At 51.7% G+C, this 18,343-nt stretch overlaps 2 protein-coding genes and 1 long non-coding RNA gene across 3 annotated transcripts; 1 reads left to right on the top strand and 2 right to left on the bottom strand.

The window, feature by feature from the left end:
- Positions 1-955: 955 nt before the first annotated feature.
- On the top strand, positions 956-1,619 carry LOC136021135 (uncharacterized). The gene is made up of 2 exons (XR_010615682.1): positions 956-1,055; positions 1,276-1,619. It is a non-coding gene; the product is annotated as an uncharacterized LOC136021135 (long non-coding RNA).
- On the bottom strand, positions 1,515-9,673 carry ACADS (acyl-CoA dehydrogenase short chain). Its single transcript, XM_065693023.1, has 10 exons — positions 9,585-9,673; positions 9,057-9,220; positions 7,163-7,312; positions 6,439-6,550; positions 5,896-6,047; positions 5,455-5,625; positions 4,180-4,317; positions 3,816-3,911; positions 3,497-3,553; positions 1,515-2,853 (listed from the first exon to the last, which is right to left on the bottom strand). The coding sequence occupies exons 1-10, from the start codon at positions 9,625-9,627 to the stop codon at positions 2,701-2,703; spliced, it is 1,236 nt and encodes a 411-aa protein (XP_065549095.1). The 5' UTR covers positions 9,628-9,673; the 3' UTR covers positions 1,515-2,700.
- Positions 9,674-9,775: 102 nt separating this feature from the next.
- On the bottom strand, positions 9,776-17,291 carry UNC119B (unc-119 lipid binding chaperone B). The gene is made up of 5 exons (XM_065692655.1): positions 17,052-17,291; positions 16,427-16,540; positions 15,759-15,870; positions 15,352-15,524; positions 9,776-14,487 (listed from the first exon to the last, which is right to left on the bottom strand). Exons 1-5 carry the CDS (start codon positions 17,254-17,256, stop codon positions 14,375-14,377), a joined length of 717 nt encoding a protein of 238 aa, XP_065548727.1. The 5' UTR covers positions 17,257-17,291; the 3' UTR covers positions 9,776-14,374.
- Positions 17,292-18,343: the final 1,052 nt, after the last annotated feature.

The following is an 18,343-nucleotide window of genomic DNA, read 5'->3' as shown; positions in this document are numbered from 1 at the left end:
TGTGTATTTAATTTCTCACCTGTATTTAATTGTGACGGCCCAGAACAGCTGCTCTGTTCCTTTAGTCTATTGGGAACTCACACGAAGAGACCGTGAGCTTTGTATGTGATACATCAAGTTTAAGGTGGGTGAGGGGAGTAACTCCTCACTGCTTGTGCTTCCTAAGAAAGGATTCCAGTCAGGGATCCCCCTGCTTCCTTCTGGCTCATAACCAGCTTCATGTACACTCAGAGAGCTGTGGGGCAAACCCCACAGTGTCCTTGAAAAGCGTGGCTGTGCCTCACCTCCTCCCCCTCCTCTTTCTCATTAAGGCATGACCTGATTCTCCCATCTCCGTGCCCCAACTCTGCAGTGTTGGCCCCACCTGTAACCAGAGCCTTTCCTCAGAGGGGGGCCTGGCCCTACCCACGCCCTGCCGGGTTAGTGCTGGCTGGGGGTGGCTCGCAGCAAGAGCTCCCTGTTTAATGCTGCAAAACTTGTTTGTGTTTTGCGCTTTCAGCAGTTCTCTCCTGGAACAGCCCTGAGGAGCCACACGCATCACAGCCCGCAGCCACAGCAGCACGGCTCCCCAGGAACACTCAGTTACGAGGTGCTGTTCCCTATACTCCCTGCAGAAGGTCCACCAGGGATTTGGTGGACCTAGGCTGTAGGTTCTTCAGGTGTGTTCTCTGTCAGCTGAGGTGCTCAGCGCTGTTCTTCCCTTCAGGTCAGCCATGGTGCATGTACAAGGGCAAATTCACTCTGCTCTGGAGAAGAGAAGCTGCGATCACTTGGCGATGGTAAATGAAGGTGTGACGTTGAGAGGGAGCAGTCTGCGTGCGGGAGGCGCACTGAAGCGGAGCTCAGGGAAGCAGCTAGGTGATGCAAGCGGAAGCAGTGCAACAGGCAGGGCCCCAGCGTGACACCACAGTGTGTCACTGGGGATGGAGCTGGACCTCGGCATGTGGGGTCATTGCAGGTGAGCACTGAACAGTAACTGTGCTCCTCAAGTCCTCCCTTCCTTGCAGCAAGCAGCCCCTATGGCTCCTGTTCCTGCTGAGTGGCTGCGAGGAGAGGTAAGTGTAAAACAACATCACTTCCTCCTACACAATCACAGAAACAAGCCATCAGTGATCATCAAAGTGGTGATAAGGGCTGGAATCCGGATGGCACTGAAATATCTCACTCCTAGAAGCCCTCCATAATTTCCAATACATTCAGAGACATTAGGATGGTTTTCCAGCAGAAATACTCCTGTTGAATGCACTGCCTGGCTCCGTTCCTGTTCCTCCTTAGGTTTGTGAGTGCAGCAAAGGGAAATGCAAGAACTGAAGACAGCCCCAACATGCAGTTGCCCTCTAGCGACCCGCAAAGGTATTATTTATGTTGCTGGGACGTCCGCCCTAGTGAACACCCGCTGCATGGCTGAGCTGGTGCATGAAGGTCCTGGTGGGTTATGCTCCTGTGTCTTGTGGCTGGAAGAAAATACTGCAAATGGATTCACATTAACATAAAGAGAGGGTGGGGACCGGTGGTCCTTTAAAACCGGGTTTTATTTGTCTTCTCTGTTCTCTTACGTGCAATAGAATCCTGCTGGTTTTGTCCACACAAATCTAAATAAAGGCACCATAGGAAAATAACCATTTACCTCTCCTGTGCTCGTTGTTTGGACAAGGAGGCAGACTGCACAGGCTGTTGTCTTAGTCCTTTCCATCTTTTCCTGAGTTTAGAGCTGAGCTTTTGGCTGCTGAATCTTCTAAAAGTTAGTGTCTTGCCAAAGATAGCTGATTGAGGATATGTGCTAGTGCTAAAGCTTCCTGGTAAGGTTTTGTGTGTCATCTCTTCATTTCCTCCTCGTTGCCCAATGCATGTAGAGATTAAAGGCTGTTACTGTACTTCACACTCTTTCTTTCCTGTTGGGAGTAATTGTTACAGTAAAAGCAGCTTTGGGAACAGAGGGGTTTTACTGTTTGATGGTTTTTTAATCAGTCCTGGGCATTGCAGCTTTTCTGTCCTGCGCTTTTATCCCTCCATCCATAAGTGGCTGAGAGAACAGGCTGCTGGGCTCTGCTGGCCAAGGCGGAGGGGTTTTACTGATCTGTTTTTACATACACAGGCAGGCACCCACAGCCTGCAGAGAGGTAGGAGCTGTGTCCTCCCGTCTGGCTCCTCTCCTGCTGCAAGTGGGGAAAAGCACTGCTAAAACCATTGCCTCAGCACAGCCCCTCTCACACATGATACTCATTGAAGCCTGATCAGTGTGGCCCACAGCCGGGAACAGGCACAGGGGTCAGGGCTCTCACTGCTTCTAACTCTGGCACTTGTTACACAGTACCACATAATGACCAATTTCTGCCAATTTGCTTCCCAGGCCATGGCTGGGCAGCACACAAGGACAGCTGCTGACTCTACTGAACAGTAAGGTCGTTTTGCTGCTACCAAGCCAAAACAACACTCCAGTTTAGGAAAAGACCTATGCTTCCCTATAGGGCCAGGCTGCCTCCTCCCTCCTGCACTCGCAGCCATCACTTACAAGCTTAGATATGGCCTTCCATGCACCACACATTGTCCAAAGAATCAGCACATTTTAACAAGAGAGTCAGTTACTCATTGGTGAGGAAAACTTCCATCCTGAGCCTCAGTCAAGAGGGCCAAGACTCAATCCCTGTTGTGCACTATTACGAGGCACTCTGGGGCAGTGTCTTGTTCGAGTTGGCTTCTTCAGCCACGATAGGCCTTCAGCAATTGACCCGCTATCACCAGCCTTTGGATCTCACTGGTCCCCTCGTAGATCTCTGTGATACGAGCATCGCGGTAATGGCGTTCTGCTGGCATCTCTGTCACGTAGCCCATCCCACCCAAGATCTGGATGGCCTAAAACAAAGGCAGCAGGTTAGAAAAGAAGCAGAGTCAAGGAATGCGTTTGCTGCACAACACAGACACCTTAAAGGCAGCTAAGCCCATTGCAAGCATAACTGGGGGGAGGAGGGAGAACACATGGGTTGACTGCAGCCTATTTGCAATTGGAGGAATAAATAGAATTTGAGCTGGGTAAGAGCAGTGCTGATCTCCCAGGCAGAGAATTAATTGCTTCAGAGGGATCTCTTAGTGACCCTTGTTCAGCTAAAGCACTTTTGTTAAGGTTAAATAAATGCAGACACCAGAGGTCCTGCTCCATTTGCTCACTATGTTGGAAACATACTAGTGTAGTCCTGACTGGTGCACCCACGCTCTTACATTGCTGATCCTGCTCAAACTGACACTGCCCTGGACAGCAGCAGGCATAAAGACTTTAGCTGCCACCAGCCAGCATAAATCCCTGCCTACCTCCGCCACAACCCAGGAGGATGCCTGTGCTAACCAGCTTCAGCCATAGCAGCTGGTTTGGTTGGTTTGTTGGTGCTTTTTTGTAAGTAAATTAGTAAATTCCATCCTATTTCCTCAGACACTTGCTGTGCGGTAACACAAACTCCCTTTAGGCATGCTGTAGATCAGAGATGTCAACTGAAGCAGTTACCTGATGTGCGATGGCCGTTGCAGCTTCTGATGCAGCCAGTTTGGCCATTGCTGCTTCCTTTGGGGAAGGAAAACATCACTGAGGGTGCAGCTAGCACAGGAATGAACATCCCACACACTCACAGACCCGCTGTGCAGAGCCAGGCCTGATCACCGGTGCCAGTGCTGACCCCTCTCCCCTCGGCTAAAACCAGGCTGGGCTCAGCAGGCTGCCGGAGGACAGACAGCAGAGAGTGATGGGTTAAACCCTGACAGCAGTGCTGGGCACAGTGTGGACTTCTTGCCCTGTCACTGTGAGACAAATGCCAGGCTGGAAATACCTTTGTGAAAGGCTTCCCATTGTCCTTCAGCATCGCGGCTCTCCAGGTCAGCAAGCGCGCACCCTCCAATGCCACAGCCATATCTGCGAGCTTGAACTGCAACAACAAACACCGCCTGTGCTCAGATGGCAGCCTTTTGCCAGCACAAGGACACAGAGCGCAAGTCTCCCCACCCCCTGCCGAGGCCAATATTGCACCATCCCAACCATCAGTTTTAATGGTGATTGAAACACAAAAATCACTGCCCTGTTTATTCCAAACAGTGCAAACTGTGCTGCAGGCCTGAAACTGCAGCCGAGAGCCCACAGGAACTTTACAGCACCACCAGCAATGTCTGTCACTGCCCCATCTGCCTGGCTCGTACCTGCACTGCCTGCAGCTTTGTAATGGGCGACCCAAAAGCCATTCTCTTTTCAGCGTAATCGACAGCGCAGTCCAGAGCTGCCTGTGCTATTCCGAGAGCCTGTGAGGCGATCCCGATCCTTCCTCCATCCAGAGTTTGCTGGGAAAGACACAAAATGTTAAGTAAGTCATACTTTTATGAAAACCAGTACACTTGCATTTCTGATCTTGCTGGAAAGCTTTAGTATCCTCTGCTCAGAGACTGCCTTGATTCAGAATATTCCTGGTTGTGCATGAATAGGGAGCTATAAAACATGCTGAGCGCTGCAGAGAAGCCAGGGGTGCATGAAAGAAAGCATAAAGGAGAGGTTTTGCTCCTTATCAGCTGGGGGAAAGAACTGGGGAGTAGAAAAAGAAAGGAAAAAAGCACAGTGAGGAACACGTGCTCTGTGGAGCCCTTTGGCCAGGCCCCGGCTCACTGCACACCTGATGGCACTGCCACTAAAATTAAAAATCAGAAACACCTGCTCAGTTCTCATCTTTGCTCTTCTCATTAGGGCACACCCTGAAGCACTGCTTAAACAACACGGCCTGTCTCAAACACCTTGCCCACCAGGCTTTAACTGCTTCCCCGCAGGGAAGAACTTACAGCACAGTGAGAAAGGATTTTATCTTCATAGTCTGGACGTAACAGAATGAATGGGCTGTGCTCCAGGGAGCTCAGCTCTTGCAAAAGCCAGAACAAACAACAGTGTTTTGCCCCCACAGAAGTAACAAACACCTCCATGGGGTAGTGCAGCACTGCAGGGAATGCTCTGTCCCACAGCACCCTGATTCCTCCTCAGAGTTGCATACAAGTTGTAACTCAGATTTCACCCACTGTTACACATTACCCAGAGGTTGTCCTGGCCCTCCAGGACAGCTTTTCCTCTGCCACAGTATTTAGGGAAAATGCCATGTTTTCGCTTTATCTACAGGTAGAAACTGGAGGAATAGAGGGGTTGGGAAAAGAGAAAATTAAAACTCATCACAGCTGCTGACACACCACCTCAGCAGCACGAGCTGCGTTTATCCACAATAAAAGTGATGTCAAAGATCTATGGCAAACTGACATTTCATCAGCCCCAGGAATGACTTCCCATGTTGGCAAGAGGGGGTCAGCTGCTCAGTGTTACACGAAGTAGCTTATGCCAGTGGAGCCCACCAAAGCCATCTTAAGCCTAAAATGGTTTTGGAAATGATAAGCTTTAGAACTATGGCTGTCCACAACCACAGCTCACCCGGATCCATCTCTTACCATGGCAATTTTGAAGCCCATTCCCAGCTGTCCTAGTAGGTTGGCCTTGGGTATCCGACAGTCTTCAAAGATCAGGTTCGCAGTGGAAGAGGCACGGATTCCCAGCTTGTCTTCTTTCTTCCCCAGTGACAGCCCAGCAGTTGGCATGGGAACCAGGAACGCGCTAATGCCCTGCAACAAGACCCAAACCCTTAGGAATGGTGCCAACTTCCCATTTACCTGGCTGTCAACAGGCTTCCTCCAGACAATTTTGACAGAAGCCACATCTCTGGGTTAACCAGAAGGGAGGGAGAGTTAAGACAGAACAAAGCCAGTGCACATCAGCCCCTCCGCTCAGTGCCTGCACCGCTCTAAATAGTCCCCAGAACCTTTTCAAAGTGCTTCTCCTACACCACTCCTTTACTCCCACCCCTTCTGGCCGACTGACCCCAACGAACACACCTTGTGCTTCAGGGATTTATCTGTAGTAGCAAACACCACAGTGGCCGAGGCGTCCCAGGCGTTCGTGATCCAGGCCTTGGTGCCATTCAGAACCCACTCGTCCCCATCCAGACGTGCCACCGTGGATGCCGCACCCGCATCACTGCCATTCCCTGAGCAAGGCACCAGCAAATGAGGCCATCAGTGGCAGCCTGGGGTGCAAACTCACCCCCTGCCTGCACTCTGTCAGCTCACAGCAAGTCTTATAACTGGTGGTGTCACCACTGTCCCTCCCCAGGACCCAAACCAGAAAGGGAAAGGCCCACATGTCCAAGATGTGTCCATCTCCACAGCTCTGCTCACACAGAGGGGATGAAAACTTTCAGCATGGACCATGGGGATGGCAGTTAATACCCTGGGCAGCGAGACTTCCTTTACAGAGAATTGTTACAAACCACCCTTCTGCAAACTGTTACAATTTCACACACCTGAAGTCCATCCCAGACCTGAGGAAAGCAGCTACCCTATGCTCTCTTGCAAAAGGAACAGTAACAGCCGTATCACCTGGTTCACTAAGGGCAAAACATCCGATTTTCTCTCCTCCAGTGAAGGGGGCAATCCACTTGTGCTTCTGTTCTTCAGTGCCAAACTTGAGTATCGGCCCTAAATACAGGGACTTCAAGCATTGAGAGTTAACACCTCTAAAAGGTACAGAAACAATCCAGTAACCCCCTAATGTCCAAGTGCTCTCCAACCACGGGAACTAACCCTGTTTCTCCCACATACCCCTCTCCAGAAACTGCTGCCACCAGCCCTCAGTTCCACGCCTGTCATAGAATCATAGAATAGTTCGGGTTGGAAAGGACCTTAAGATCATCCAGTTCCAACCCCCTGCCATGGGCAGGGACACCTCACACTAAACCACCCCACCCAAGGCTTCGTCCAACCTGGCCTTGAACACCGCCAGGGATGGAGCATTCACAACCTCCCTGGGCAACCCATTCCAGTGCCTCACCACCCTCACAGGAAAGAATTTCCTCCTTAGATCCAATCTAAACTTCCCCTGTTTCAGTTTTAACCCGTTACCCCTTGTCCTGTCACTACAGTCTGTGACGAAGAGTCCCTCCCCAGCATCCCTATAGGCCCCCCTTCAGATACTGGAAGGCTGCTGTGAGGTCTCCATGCAGCCTTCTCCTCTCCAGGCTGAACAGCCCCAACTTTCTCAGCCTCTCTTCATACGGGAGGTGCTCCAGTCCCCCGTCCCTCACACACAACCTGAGACACTCACATTATTGACGCTGACAATGACACCGGTGGAGGCACAGCCCCTACTGATCTCCTCCACGGCAATGGAATAGGCCAGGTAGTCAAGGCCCGCTCCTTTGTACTCCTCTGGCACATCCATAGCCAGCAGCCCTAAGCCACCCATCTTCTTCACCTGCATGTAAGGAATGGAGAAGTAAGATCCTGTGCACCACCAGTGTCCTAGCAAATACACGCAGACATATGGAAGTAAAGACAGGTCATAGCAGGGCTACGCACAGAGAAGGTGCACACAACTCCTGGTGAAATGGGAATCTGACTGCACAAACCGGTAAGCGTCCCCAGGCCCTGATGGTTTCAATGAGCTGTACACAGTCATTGCGGCTTAAGATGAGGCTCTTGCTTATTTAAAGAGCTCTCTTCGACACTGGAAAGGGGGAGCCTTCTGAAGGTGAAATAAGGATATACAACCCCACCAGTATTCCTCAGCATCCCACCAAAGCTTTTCCCTTTCCATGTGTCCTGTCAGTGGGAAGCTCTCAAAAGGAAATCTAGCTGACAAAAATCATTAGAACTTTACCTGTGCAATTGCTGTGCTTCAGCCTAGGGCTGCACAAAGAAAGAATTTTACAGAATGAGTGACCCACAGAACACTTTGCAAGAAGGTGATTTTCTCATTCCCATTAAAGTCAGGCCTGGCTTCCCAGAGAATAGTTTGTTACATTCCAAGTTACTCCACTCCAAGTTCCTCAGCTGGACCCCAACTTCTTAACTATAAGCTCTTCAGAGCACTGACTGTCTCACTCTAGGTCTCTTGTTAATATTTGACAGCAAATAACAAAGTTATACAAAGAGTAACAAAAACCCCAAACTTTCCTCTGTTTTTATGCTTGATAAGATGTCCTCTTATAATTCTTCTGGTTTTATACGTAATGTCAAGCTTCCAGTGTTGCAGCAATGTGTACGTTGCCAGTCTTGCTTGTGTGCTTGAAGAGGAACCAAGGGGAACTTTTAAACAAGTATTTCCATCCTGTACGGGCACCCAAAACACTAGTCCCTCACATCAAATCCAGAGACCGAACAAGACAGCAACAAATATGATAATGTTGCTTTAATAAACACTGCTTACATTTAGAATTCTCCCCTACACATTCAAGTAAGATGACTTAAAATCTAATGTAAAATTCTCAGGTAACAGTGAAGAGGAAAGTATTCTCTCCTTTAGAGTGAGTTTGCCTTCGCTGGCTATCATCTTCCTTACTCCTTAACAGCAAGAAGGGTGTATGACAAAACTCCACAAGCCTGACTGCGGTTGCTTGGAGCCTTCTGCTAATGTAATTATTTTTCCAGAGCTTAGCGTTTTGTTGCACCAAACCAGGTGAGTTAATCTGCTCAACACGGCACGGAACACGTTGCTCTGTCTGTACTGGTTTCTATAAGGGAAATTCCAGGTTTGATTGGAATCTCAGCTTCTCCACAGCCCCAGAGCATGATGAACATGCGTCTACTATGCCCTGCTCACCTCCTTTCACCATCTGAAATGGACTCAAGTCCTCTAGACTTCCTCACTATAAACCCTTTTTATGGTTATGTGTAGTCTGCAAAGGTATTTCATTGATTTTGTAAGTCGGTTGTAGAACAGCCCCCAGGTAAGTCAATAACAGAACTGAAAATTCAGTGGTACTAAAGCTGGGTACAGAGAAACACAGGTGCGGGTAAAGAGCTCAGGATGCTCAGCAGTGGGCATTACAACCTCCACACTCAAAAGATTCTCCCACAAGCTGCTCTAAACTTCAACCTTCTGCTACGGCAGAGTTTGATGTACATTTTGCTTGGGGCCCGGACGGCCTCAGCAACCGAGCGAAGCCCGGCTCCGACCGCGCCCGCCCGCTCCCCCATGCCCTCATCCCGGCACACACCTGCTCGGCCGGGAAGCGGTGCTCCTTGTCCAGCTGTGCCGCAAACGGCATCAGCTCCTTCTCTGCGAAGTCCCGGCACGTCTGACGCAGCATCTCGTGGGTCTCCGGCAGCTCCACTGTCTGGTACACCGTGTGCAGCCGGCGGACGCACCCGAAGGCCAGCGCTGGAAGCAACGAGAGGCGTTAGAGGCCGTTGTTTCAGGGACAGGGATGAACACGACCCAGGAGGGCCAGGACCCCAGGCGGGACTCGCGCAACGCGGCCGGAGAGAGGCCTTCCCCCGGCTCAGCCGCGGGGCCTCACGGTCCGAGCCTTACACCGGGGCCGAGCGGCCCGGGGCCCTAAGCAGAAGGGCGGCTGAGGGAACCCGTCTCAGGCCCTGAAGGGCAGCGGGGCGCCTCCCCCCGCGCAGGCCGCGGCCCCCTCCCCACCCCGCGGCCGTGTCCCGCCGCTCCCCGAGCAGCCGCGGCGGAGCGGGGCCGGGGCCGGGGCCGAGGCCGGGGCCGGGGCCGGTCCTAGCGGCCTCACCCCGGGGCGCGGCGCAGCCGCGGGCCAGCACCGCCGCCGCCATGCCCGCCTCCCCTCGCCTGAGGCGGCGCGAGCAGCGCGCACGCGCGAGTCCCAGCAGGCAGCGCCCACTGGCGGCGCAGCACCTCCAGCCCCGCCCCCCTCCCATCCTCTCTACACCCCCCCCCCCCCCCCCAAGCCGGCCACGTTGGTGCGAAAACGGAGGTTTATTTGTTTATTCCCGTGACAAAATAACCTTTATACAAATACATCGTCACCCTGAGGGGCACGGCCCCGGCACCGCCGCCTCCGCCCCGGAAGGGCCACAGGAGGGGCACAGCACGGAGGAGGTCGACGCGCCAGCAGCCCAAAGGCCACAGTGTGAGATACAAACGCGTGTCCTGTAACAGCACTGAGACCCAGGCAGACAGACGGTGTTCGCTGGTGTTCGTTTCGTCCTCTGCTGCAGAGGAAGAGGTGATGGCTCCAGCAGGCAGTGCGGCCCTTGGCTCTGTCCTTGTTGTCAAGCCAAGAGGGAAATGGCAGTGTTTGAGGCCGAGGAGTAGCACAAGCCTGGGTAGCACAATGTGAGAGGGCTGAAGACAAACGCTAGGAAACAGCTGAAGAGGATGGAATGAAACACAGAGCTGAGAAGCAGAAGAATGGTCCAAACATGGTAACTCACCGCCACCACCTTCCTCATTCATCCCCGACTTCCAAACACTTGGTTTATTATTCCCGAGCCCTCAGAGAAGTGGAATAAACATCCCCAAGCACCACAGAGGAGGCTGCTGCTTCTCTGCAGCAGGAAACATTGAAAATCCCAAGGAACACACAAAGGAAGGCTTTTCCTACCAAAACCAGAGGACAAGGACAGCAGTACCCAGTCCATACAAGAGATGACCTTCCTTCACAAGGTGCAAGATGTATTCCTCAGTTAATCATGAAAATAGCTGTCCAGGAAGTCTGCTTGCATGGATCCAAAGCACTCGCCTCAAAAATGTAAAAAAGAGGTCCAATACTAAAAGGACAAATACTGAAAGATTTTTTGTGGGTTTGGTCCCTTTTTTGTTAGGACAGAACACAGTACGATCCCAAAGCTCTTCTCTTTCCAACTCAGCACACAACCCAAGAGAAGCTGTCTGCACAGGTACCTTTTCTCTTGCTCAAACGTCGGCCGACACTGAAAACACCTCCTCTGCCTAAAGAACCTGGCTTAGGACAGACCATCCACCTGACAAGGATGAAATCCCTTTGGAATTTCTTCCTAGTTCACCGACATAAGTAGCTTTGACCACTACTAAGGCATCAGAGCACCCAATCCAGAAGGAAGATGCTCTGTTAAATGTGCTTTCCAAAGACGTCAATCCCTGCCACAAAGAGAAGACATCCAAGGGGAAAGTTACCTTAGGGAAGCAGGCAAAGTGGGGACCAGAGCTTAAAAGATCCCTGACCTTTTGGATTACAATCAACTTTTTCAGTGCTGGGTTACCCTCCTTTACTTCTCTTGTAGGAGTAAAGACCTTCTAATTTGGCAAACAAATCCAGCTGTAAACTAAGGGGTGCTGCTGCTGCCTGCACATCTTCCCATATTCCTCCAGTTTTCCTTATCTTATTGCTGAATAGCCGATACATTCACCAATGGAAAAGCAACTGCTTCAAGGCTTTTTCCTCCTCACTGCTGGGAGGTAATGACTAAAGACAGGAATCCACGTTCCTAAAAGCATCAAACACTTGGCAGAGCTCTGTCAGTGGCGTTCTGGTAGCAGCAGCTAGATGGCACCCACAGCCCGACCGGCGCTGCGCCCCGGCCTCTAAAGGCAGCTCACGCATGTTGGGATTCGCCCGCACTTCCACTGCTCGCTCTGGCAACCGTCATCTTCCTTTTAAGAACCTTCACGCAGTGATACAGAAAACAGACGGGAATCGTCACACAAGAAAAGCAAGAGGTTGCTTCATACAGAAAGTGTGATAAAAGTAACATTTAAAGGCACCTGGATTTATACTACATCCAAATTCAGCTCAATATGCTACAGTTTCCCAGGGACTAACTAGCACAGGCTCATCAGAAACCATCCTGAGCATCTCAGAACACTTCAGGATGAAAAACACACTTCCAGGCAGTTCTGCCTTGTCACAAACAGCTTCCAGCAAACATTCCCTGCCTCACTAGTACAAGGCCTTTCAAAGACAATCACTGCAAGAGGCATCTCAAGCTCCACCTTACAAGCAGCTTTAACCAATTCTGGAATAACTAAAAGATTGCCTAAGTGGCTTTGGAAATACTGGGGGGGACTGATGGTAGCAGAACTGTTCATCTTTCCACCACGCAGACCTTGTCCCTCCGCATTCCCAAGACATTTGTTGTGGTTGCTCAGGATTAGTGCTCCACCCAGCACATCCATTTGTTGTGGTTAATCATAATTAAGTATCTTTCCAAGAGCTGGAGATTCTTTCCTGGCTGCCACCCCACACACTCTTACTGCTTACCCTGATGCCAGCTGATCTTCTCCACCAAAGTTAGCATCAGTAATCTGCGAGGTAAAGGCAGTAGTTTCCTACTGCTTTCTATGCATTAACAGGCTCCAGGCTGGGATGTCCACCCCGCTTAATCCTGCTAAAACAAAAACTACACTGAATCTTACTTAACACAACAGGTAACCAATGGTATCCACCCAAGAGTTAGGTTTTGACTGTCTCAAGGAACAAATGGAGCTGTGTCCTGGGTTTACCAGGAGCCGTTTTGCTCCTTCTTAGTAACTGGCGCAAGCTCTGCGTTTTGACTTCCAGCCTGGGCAGAGAGCTGATAACACCGATTGGTTTTAATTGTTGCTAAGTAATGTTTATTCTGGCCAAGGACTCTGTGAGTCTCATGCTCTGCTGGGGACGAGGGAGGCCAGGAGGAAGCAGAGACAGGACACCTGACCCAAACTAGCCAAAGAGGTATTCCATACCACAGCACGTCATGCCCGGAGAGGTAACTGGGAGTTACCCGGAAGGGCACGGGCTCTCTTCGGGGGGGTCGAACTCGTTCGGCGGTGGTATCGTATTCTCTTGTTATTTTCTCTTATCAATATTATCATTGGCGGCAGCAGCAGTGGTTTGTGTTATACCTTAGTTACTGGGCTGTTCTTATCTCAGCCCGTGGGAGTTACATTCTCCTGATTCTCCTCCCCATCCCTCCGGGAGTGGGGAGGGTCGGGGGGGGGGGGGTGAGTGGATGACCTGTGTGGATTGGTTTAAACCACGACAAGCTGGTACTAGTAAATGCCTCTACTCTAGACACAACCAAACGCCCTCGTACAAGAGACACAACTGACCAGCCCAGTGAGGGGACAGGAAAAATGCCAGTCTAAAGAGCACCAAAATAGGCAGAAAAGGGTCTTGTTAGCTGAGATTTTACATGGTCAGGAGTTGGGTCCCAGCATGGCTGCTGGGAAGACACAGCACTGCTATTCCCTGTCGACAGATCCCAAACACAGCTGTGAAATACGCCCTCTGCTCTGGCAGTAACTACCTTGGCAGAAGAACTTCCTAAACCACAACTCAGCAGCTAAGTAGGCAAAGCAGGGATGGGAACTCAAACAACTAAAAAGAGAACCATGTCAATTCTCACTTGGTGAGAATCCCAGTCCACACCACTGAGATCCGACCCAAGCAGCTTTTAGCTGCTAATACCTCAATCAAAACAAAGCAAACAAGCTGGTAATGCCACCCTCTCTCCTACCAGCACCTCTGACAGATCATTCAGGTTTAAAAGTACAGAGACTGAAGCTCAGGAAATGCTGCTTCCTACACATTTTTCAAGTGATTTTCCACATTCTCCCTTTTTCCTCTAAGCCCTCTAGACTGACCCCTCCCCTCCACCTACCTCAGCCAGACTGACAACGTGCTGTCAATCTAAAAAGCAATACATTCTGTAGCAAGAGCCAAAATCCCTACACAAAGGGAAGCTGGAGAAATGGTAAATATAGGTGAGATTAACTTCAGCTCTACGGTTGACCCGAGCTCCAAAACACAACAATTTGCACAGAAGGGTTCAGACAGAAATGCTATCAGACTGACCTGATGACCAACCCGGATAAAATCCCTCTTTCCCCTCCTAGCTCATATCTCTAGCGAAATATCTGGCCAGACACAGATGAATCTATTCTTATGAGCAGCTCAGGTTCCTGGAGGCAGAAGGAAGATTCATTCACTGTTTAGAGGCTGAGTTAGTCTCTTATTTTACCTTTCCCACTGGAAATTGGGATGCAACCTAAAAGCAATGTCAGCCACGCTACAAACTAAACCATTGTGCACTAATGAGATGATCTATCCAACTGAAGAAAAGATCTGCTCTTCAGGCATCACTGGCTACTTGAAGGGGTAAAATTTTCCTGTTCAGAAATAGCTTACCCAAACAATCTGACCTCTTGAAAGAGTAAATCACCCAGCACCTGAAACATCAGAAGCACTAACAGCGCAACCTAACTAGAAAGACTGTAACAAGAATTGTGTCACAGTGCCTCAGATCCATGACCTAACCAAAGTACCAGAAGGTAACCAGAGATTGAGAGGCAGGATACACTGAGCGCCAGACATATAGAGGTTGCAGGGAGGTTTCCTTTCACGAGCTGTTGTCTTCGTTTGACACTGCAGGGAGGTTTCCTTTACTTTCATGAGCTGTTGTCTTTGTTTCATGTTTTCAGCCTCACGCAAGGAGAAAAGGTTTGGCAAGAAGCCTTGTTGCACTAGACAGCAACTCCAGTCCACTCCTGGGCATCTTGGAACAGGTAACAGCATCACAGCATCCCATGGACATGGAACAATTACTGTCCTCCATTGTAAGCATAGTCGGCCTTGTTGTGCATAATCAACTTGTTGTCCACAAAGTAAAAGCTGTCTGAGCGGGTCTCATATGGGTTTTCAACCATCAGCCGGACTGTGAAAGAGAAAGCTCCGTTACATTCACATGCCTGCCACACTCCAAAGGACAGCACAAAGCCAGAGTAAAAAGGACTCTGCCACTCTGCTGGATTTACCAGGCTGATGCTCTGCCCTACCCAAGTAAGAGAAGCAAACTGCTCCTCCGAGCACGCTTCAAAAGCTCGGGCCCGTCCTTTCTATTCTTCTATTCACACGACACGTGTTGTCAAAGCAAACAAAGTAGGATCAAGTAATCTCACACAAGACTCTCACTGCAGGAGCCACCAGTGGAGCAGAGCAGCAAAGCAGATGTAGCAATCGCAACAAAAGAGTGGTGGCACTCCCACGTGTACAGGCAGGTACAAACCCTGCGCCTCCTCCTGCTCTGAGGCAGCCACACAAGGCCCCATGTGCTCCTGCTCTATTCACCCCCCGAGGTCAAATATACCCTGCACAGTGTATATTTGCAGAGATCTTGGTAGGCTCACAAACACACCTCTCTGAAAAGAGCCAGCTCTGTTCCAAAGAAGACTCAAGCCCTAACAAGCAGGTACTGAAAACAGATGCATGGCTACTAAGACAATCCTTTTTCATTGTTTTACCTTCTGGGTTACAGTTATGCATCAGGCACACCAACCCTCTGACTCTGATCAGTTCCTGTGGCCTGTGACTTGATGTTGTCCGAGGCTTACATTTTCAAAGAAGGACACTTTGCAGCACAAATCAATAATCCAGTCAAGATTACACACAGCTTAAGCCAGGAAGCTGTATTTATTCCTGTCCTGCACATCCCAGTCATTTCACAAACACAGACAAGGAGAAAATGAGCACATGCACACACACACAAAACACAACGGGGTGTGGGAAAGGAGATACTTACTAAGGTCTTCTGAGAGCTGAGGGAATTCATAAATGTGTTCACATGTGTTCCTGCTACTGGGGATGCAGAAGCCAAAATCAAAATCAAAGTTCTTCAGCAAGCGATCTCGGAAGTAATGTCTCTCAATCATTCGAAAGTTTGACACTGGTTTTTCTCCCACTGTGAATTCCACTCTGTATGCAAAAAGTAGGAAAAAACAGCCTAGATGACTTACTTCTCTTCCTATTGGGAGGAACAGAGCCTTGGACAGAGGCTACACAAGAATCCAACAGATCATTCCAGAGAGACTTTGACATTTGTAGTGTCAAATGGGCTTACTCTAGTCTGTGACTCAGTTTTGGTATAAACTGTCAAGTGACACTCTGTAAACACCTGATTCTCCCTTCTTACTATGAACTCATACTCACGTTGCACCAACAGTCCGAAGGCGAAGAAACGCTGGGGTGAACTGGTAACGAACAAAGCGGCCTGCGCTGGCATCCAGTTCACTGCTGTCATCTTCATCCTCCTCATCTTGCTCTGGAAAATGCACCAGCTCAGAGTTACCCTGCTAATAGCGGATGCATAAGGTGATACTGGCTAGTGGGTGTAACAGGACAAGCTGGCTGTTACTGAGGCACTGAATGCAGACACATTTAACAATTGGTGTGAGACTCATACAGGCATTAAGTAATAAGAAAAAGATCTGCTGTGACAGTTAGTGCAGCCTTGGTGGCTTTGGAGCTGAAACCACCCTTCATCTCACACGATATCCCTCCTCGCAACTGAGAAAGCACGTCAAAGGAACTCTGTACCATACCCAGCCAACAAGGGAAGATCTACAGTTGATAGCACTGCCTCATGTCATAGTAAATGCTTCACACTGCAGAAGTAAACTCAATGCCATGCTTAAAGCAGAAGTAAACTCAGTTGCTACACTTAAGAGTAGTAAACTCAGTGCTACGCTTAAAGAAAAGGAAATTAAGTCACCAGGACCCATTGAAGGACCTTTCTGCTTCATCTGCATGGGTCCTGCCTTGCAACTTCTCAGCTCCACAAGCATCTGTAGCCTCCCTGCAGTGGTAGCACGACATACCTGAAGCAGATGGCTTTGCAATCTCAAACAACACTGTTCCAGTTTCAAGGTCCCGGATCTTAAACCTGGTGAAGTCAATGTTGTAAATGTTGTCTTCGGGTTTGCATAAATAATCTAGAAACAAAAAAAAAAATACGTTGTAACGTTTCAAAAGATCTCTGAGCAATTACCAAAAGGATTCGTTAGTCCAGCCCGTTAAGGTGCGTACTGCAAGTTGTTTTGCAGAAGCTTCACGAAAGCTGACCAAAACTGATGCAAGAAGAAGAAAGGACGTTAGGTACCAGGTAATGGGGTGAGAAAGGGAGGCACCCGGGCGGAAAGGCAGAGATCAGCAGCCCGCAGTGAGAACAACATCCCCAAAGCCCGACTCGAGCACGAACTTGCCGGGAGCTGTAACAAAGCTGCCGCAGCCCCCGCCGCTCCGCACGCCGCACACGGGCCGGCAGCACCGCCCCGGCCCGCCCGAGCCCCGCCGCTCCTGGGTCTGTTCCCGCAGCACAGGCGCCCACAGCCCGGCCCCGCGACACCCTCCGCGGCGGCCGGGGAGGGGGGGAGCTGACGGGGCAGGCCCGGCCGAGCGCTGCCGGCCCGAGCTGCCCCGCCGCGGGCCCAGCCCCGCACTCACTCTCCGTCACCCGGCACAGCCCCAGGACGTGCTCGGGCCGCACGGTCTCCAGCGCCAGCAGCTCGGCCTCGGTCCATGGCGGCCTCTGCGCCGCGTCTCCCGAGCCGCGCCTCCCCCGCAGGCGGCTGAGCGGCCCCGCGGCCCCCGGCGGCGGCTTCTTCTCCGGCCCCGCCGCCGCCGCCGCCCTCGCCTTGGAGCCGCTCATCGCGCCGCCGCCAAGATGGCCGCCGCCTCCCTCGGTAGCTATGGGAGCGAGGGGCGTGCCCGCGGCGGGTCAGAGGGCACGGGCGCTGCCTAGCAACGGGAGCGGGCCCCCGAAGCTCCGCGCGGCCGGAGCGGGGGACCCGCGGCCCGCAGGGCCCCGGCACCGAGCACGGGGGCCGGCAGCGGGGCAGGTTCCCCACGGCAACACGGAACACAACCACAACCACCCCCGCGGCCGGCAGCGCCTCCCCCGCCGTCCCCGGCCCGCAGAGGGTCCCCACAGCGGCGCCCCTGCTCGTTAAACCACGGCCGGGATCCCGCAGCGGCCATTACAGAGGGCCCCGGTCTTACCAGGCCAGGACACCGCCTCAGCGAGGGGATGCCCTGGAGCGCACACCCCGCTGCCGGCCTGGGGACGCCCCAGTGAGCTGGGACCCAGACCCGGGAAGGGCCAGGGCCGCGTGCCCCAGGGAAGGTCACCCACGGAGCGCCAGCGCCCTGCCAGGCCCGGCCTGGGTCAGCCGGCCCCAAGCCGCGCCACCGCCACCCCGACTTTGTGCACCCCTTAAAAGCACCCACTGGGGACAGTGAAGATGGTGGAGGAGCCTCCTGTGCCTGGACGGAGGGATGGGGATGTCCCACCTGGAGTCACTGACAGGAGCACCCCACTGAGGAAAGGATGCCCTCCTTCCCCAGAAAGGAGCAGCCAGGCTGCCCCAGGCACTGCAGTCATCTCCAGCCCTTCGGGGAACTGGGGAAGAACACGGAACATCTGCATCCTCTTTCCAGACTCCGGCCAACACGCTCGAGATGACTGGAAACAGATTCAGAGCAGCGGTTAGTGACGTTTGCTGCTGCTGCTGCTGCTTGTGAGCAGCACCCGCCTCTACTGCCAGCCAAATGCCGTTTCAAACAAGCCTGTTCCCAAATCCCCCTCGCTGTCCCTCCATCCTGCGCCCTAGGAAGCACAGACCAAAGACCCAGAGCAGCTGCTCTGCAGAGGGCCAGGGCCCTTTGTCCCCTGCAATCAGGCACCTAGAGGAAGAAGGTGCTGCCTTCTGACTGCTCCAGCCCCTTCTGACTGCCCC

This window comes from Lathamus discolor, chromosome 12, assembly GCF_037157495.1.
Source record: "Lathamus discolor isolate bLatDis1 chromosome 12, bLatDis1.hap1, whole genome shotgun sequence".
In the NCBI taxonomy this organism is placed as follows: domain Eukaryota; kingdom Metazoa; phylum Chordata; class Aves; order Psittaciformes; family Psittacidae; genus Lathamus; species Lathamus discolor.
The sequence above is the reverse complement of the archived record's forward strand: the minus strand, read 5'-3'. Positions and strand labels throughout refer to the sequence as shown.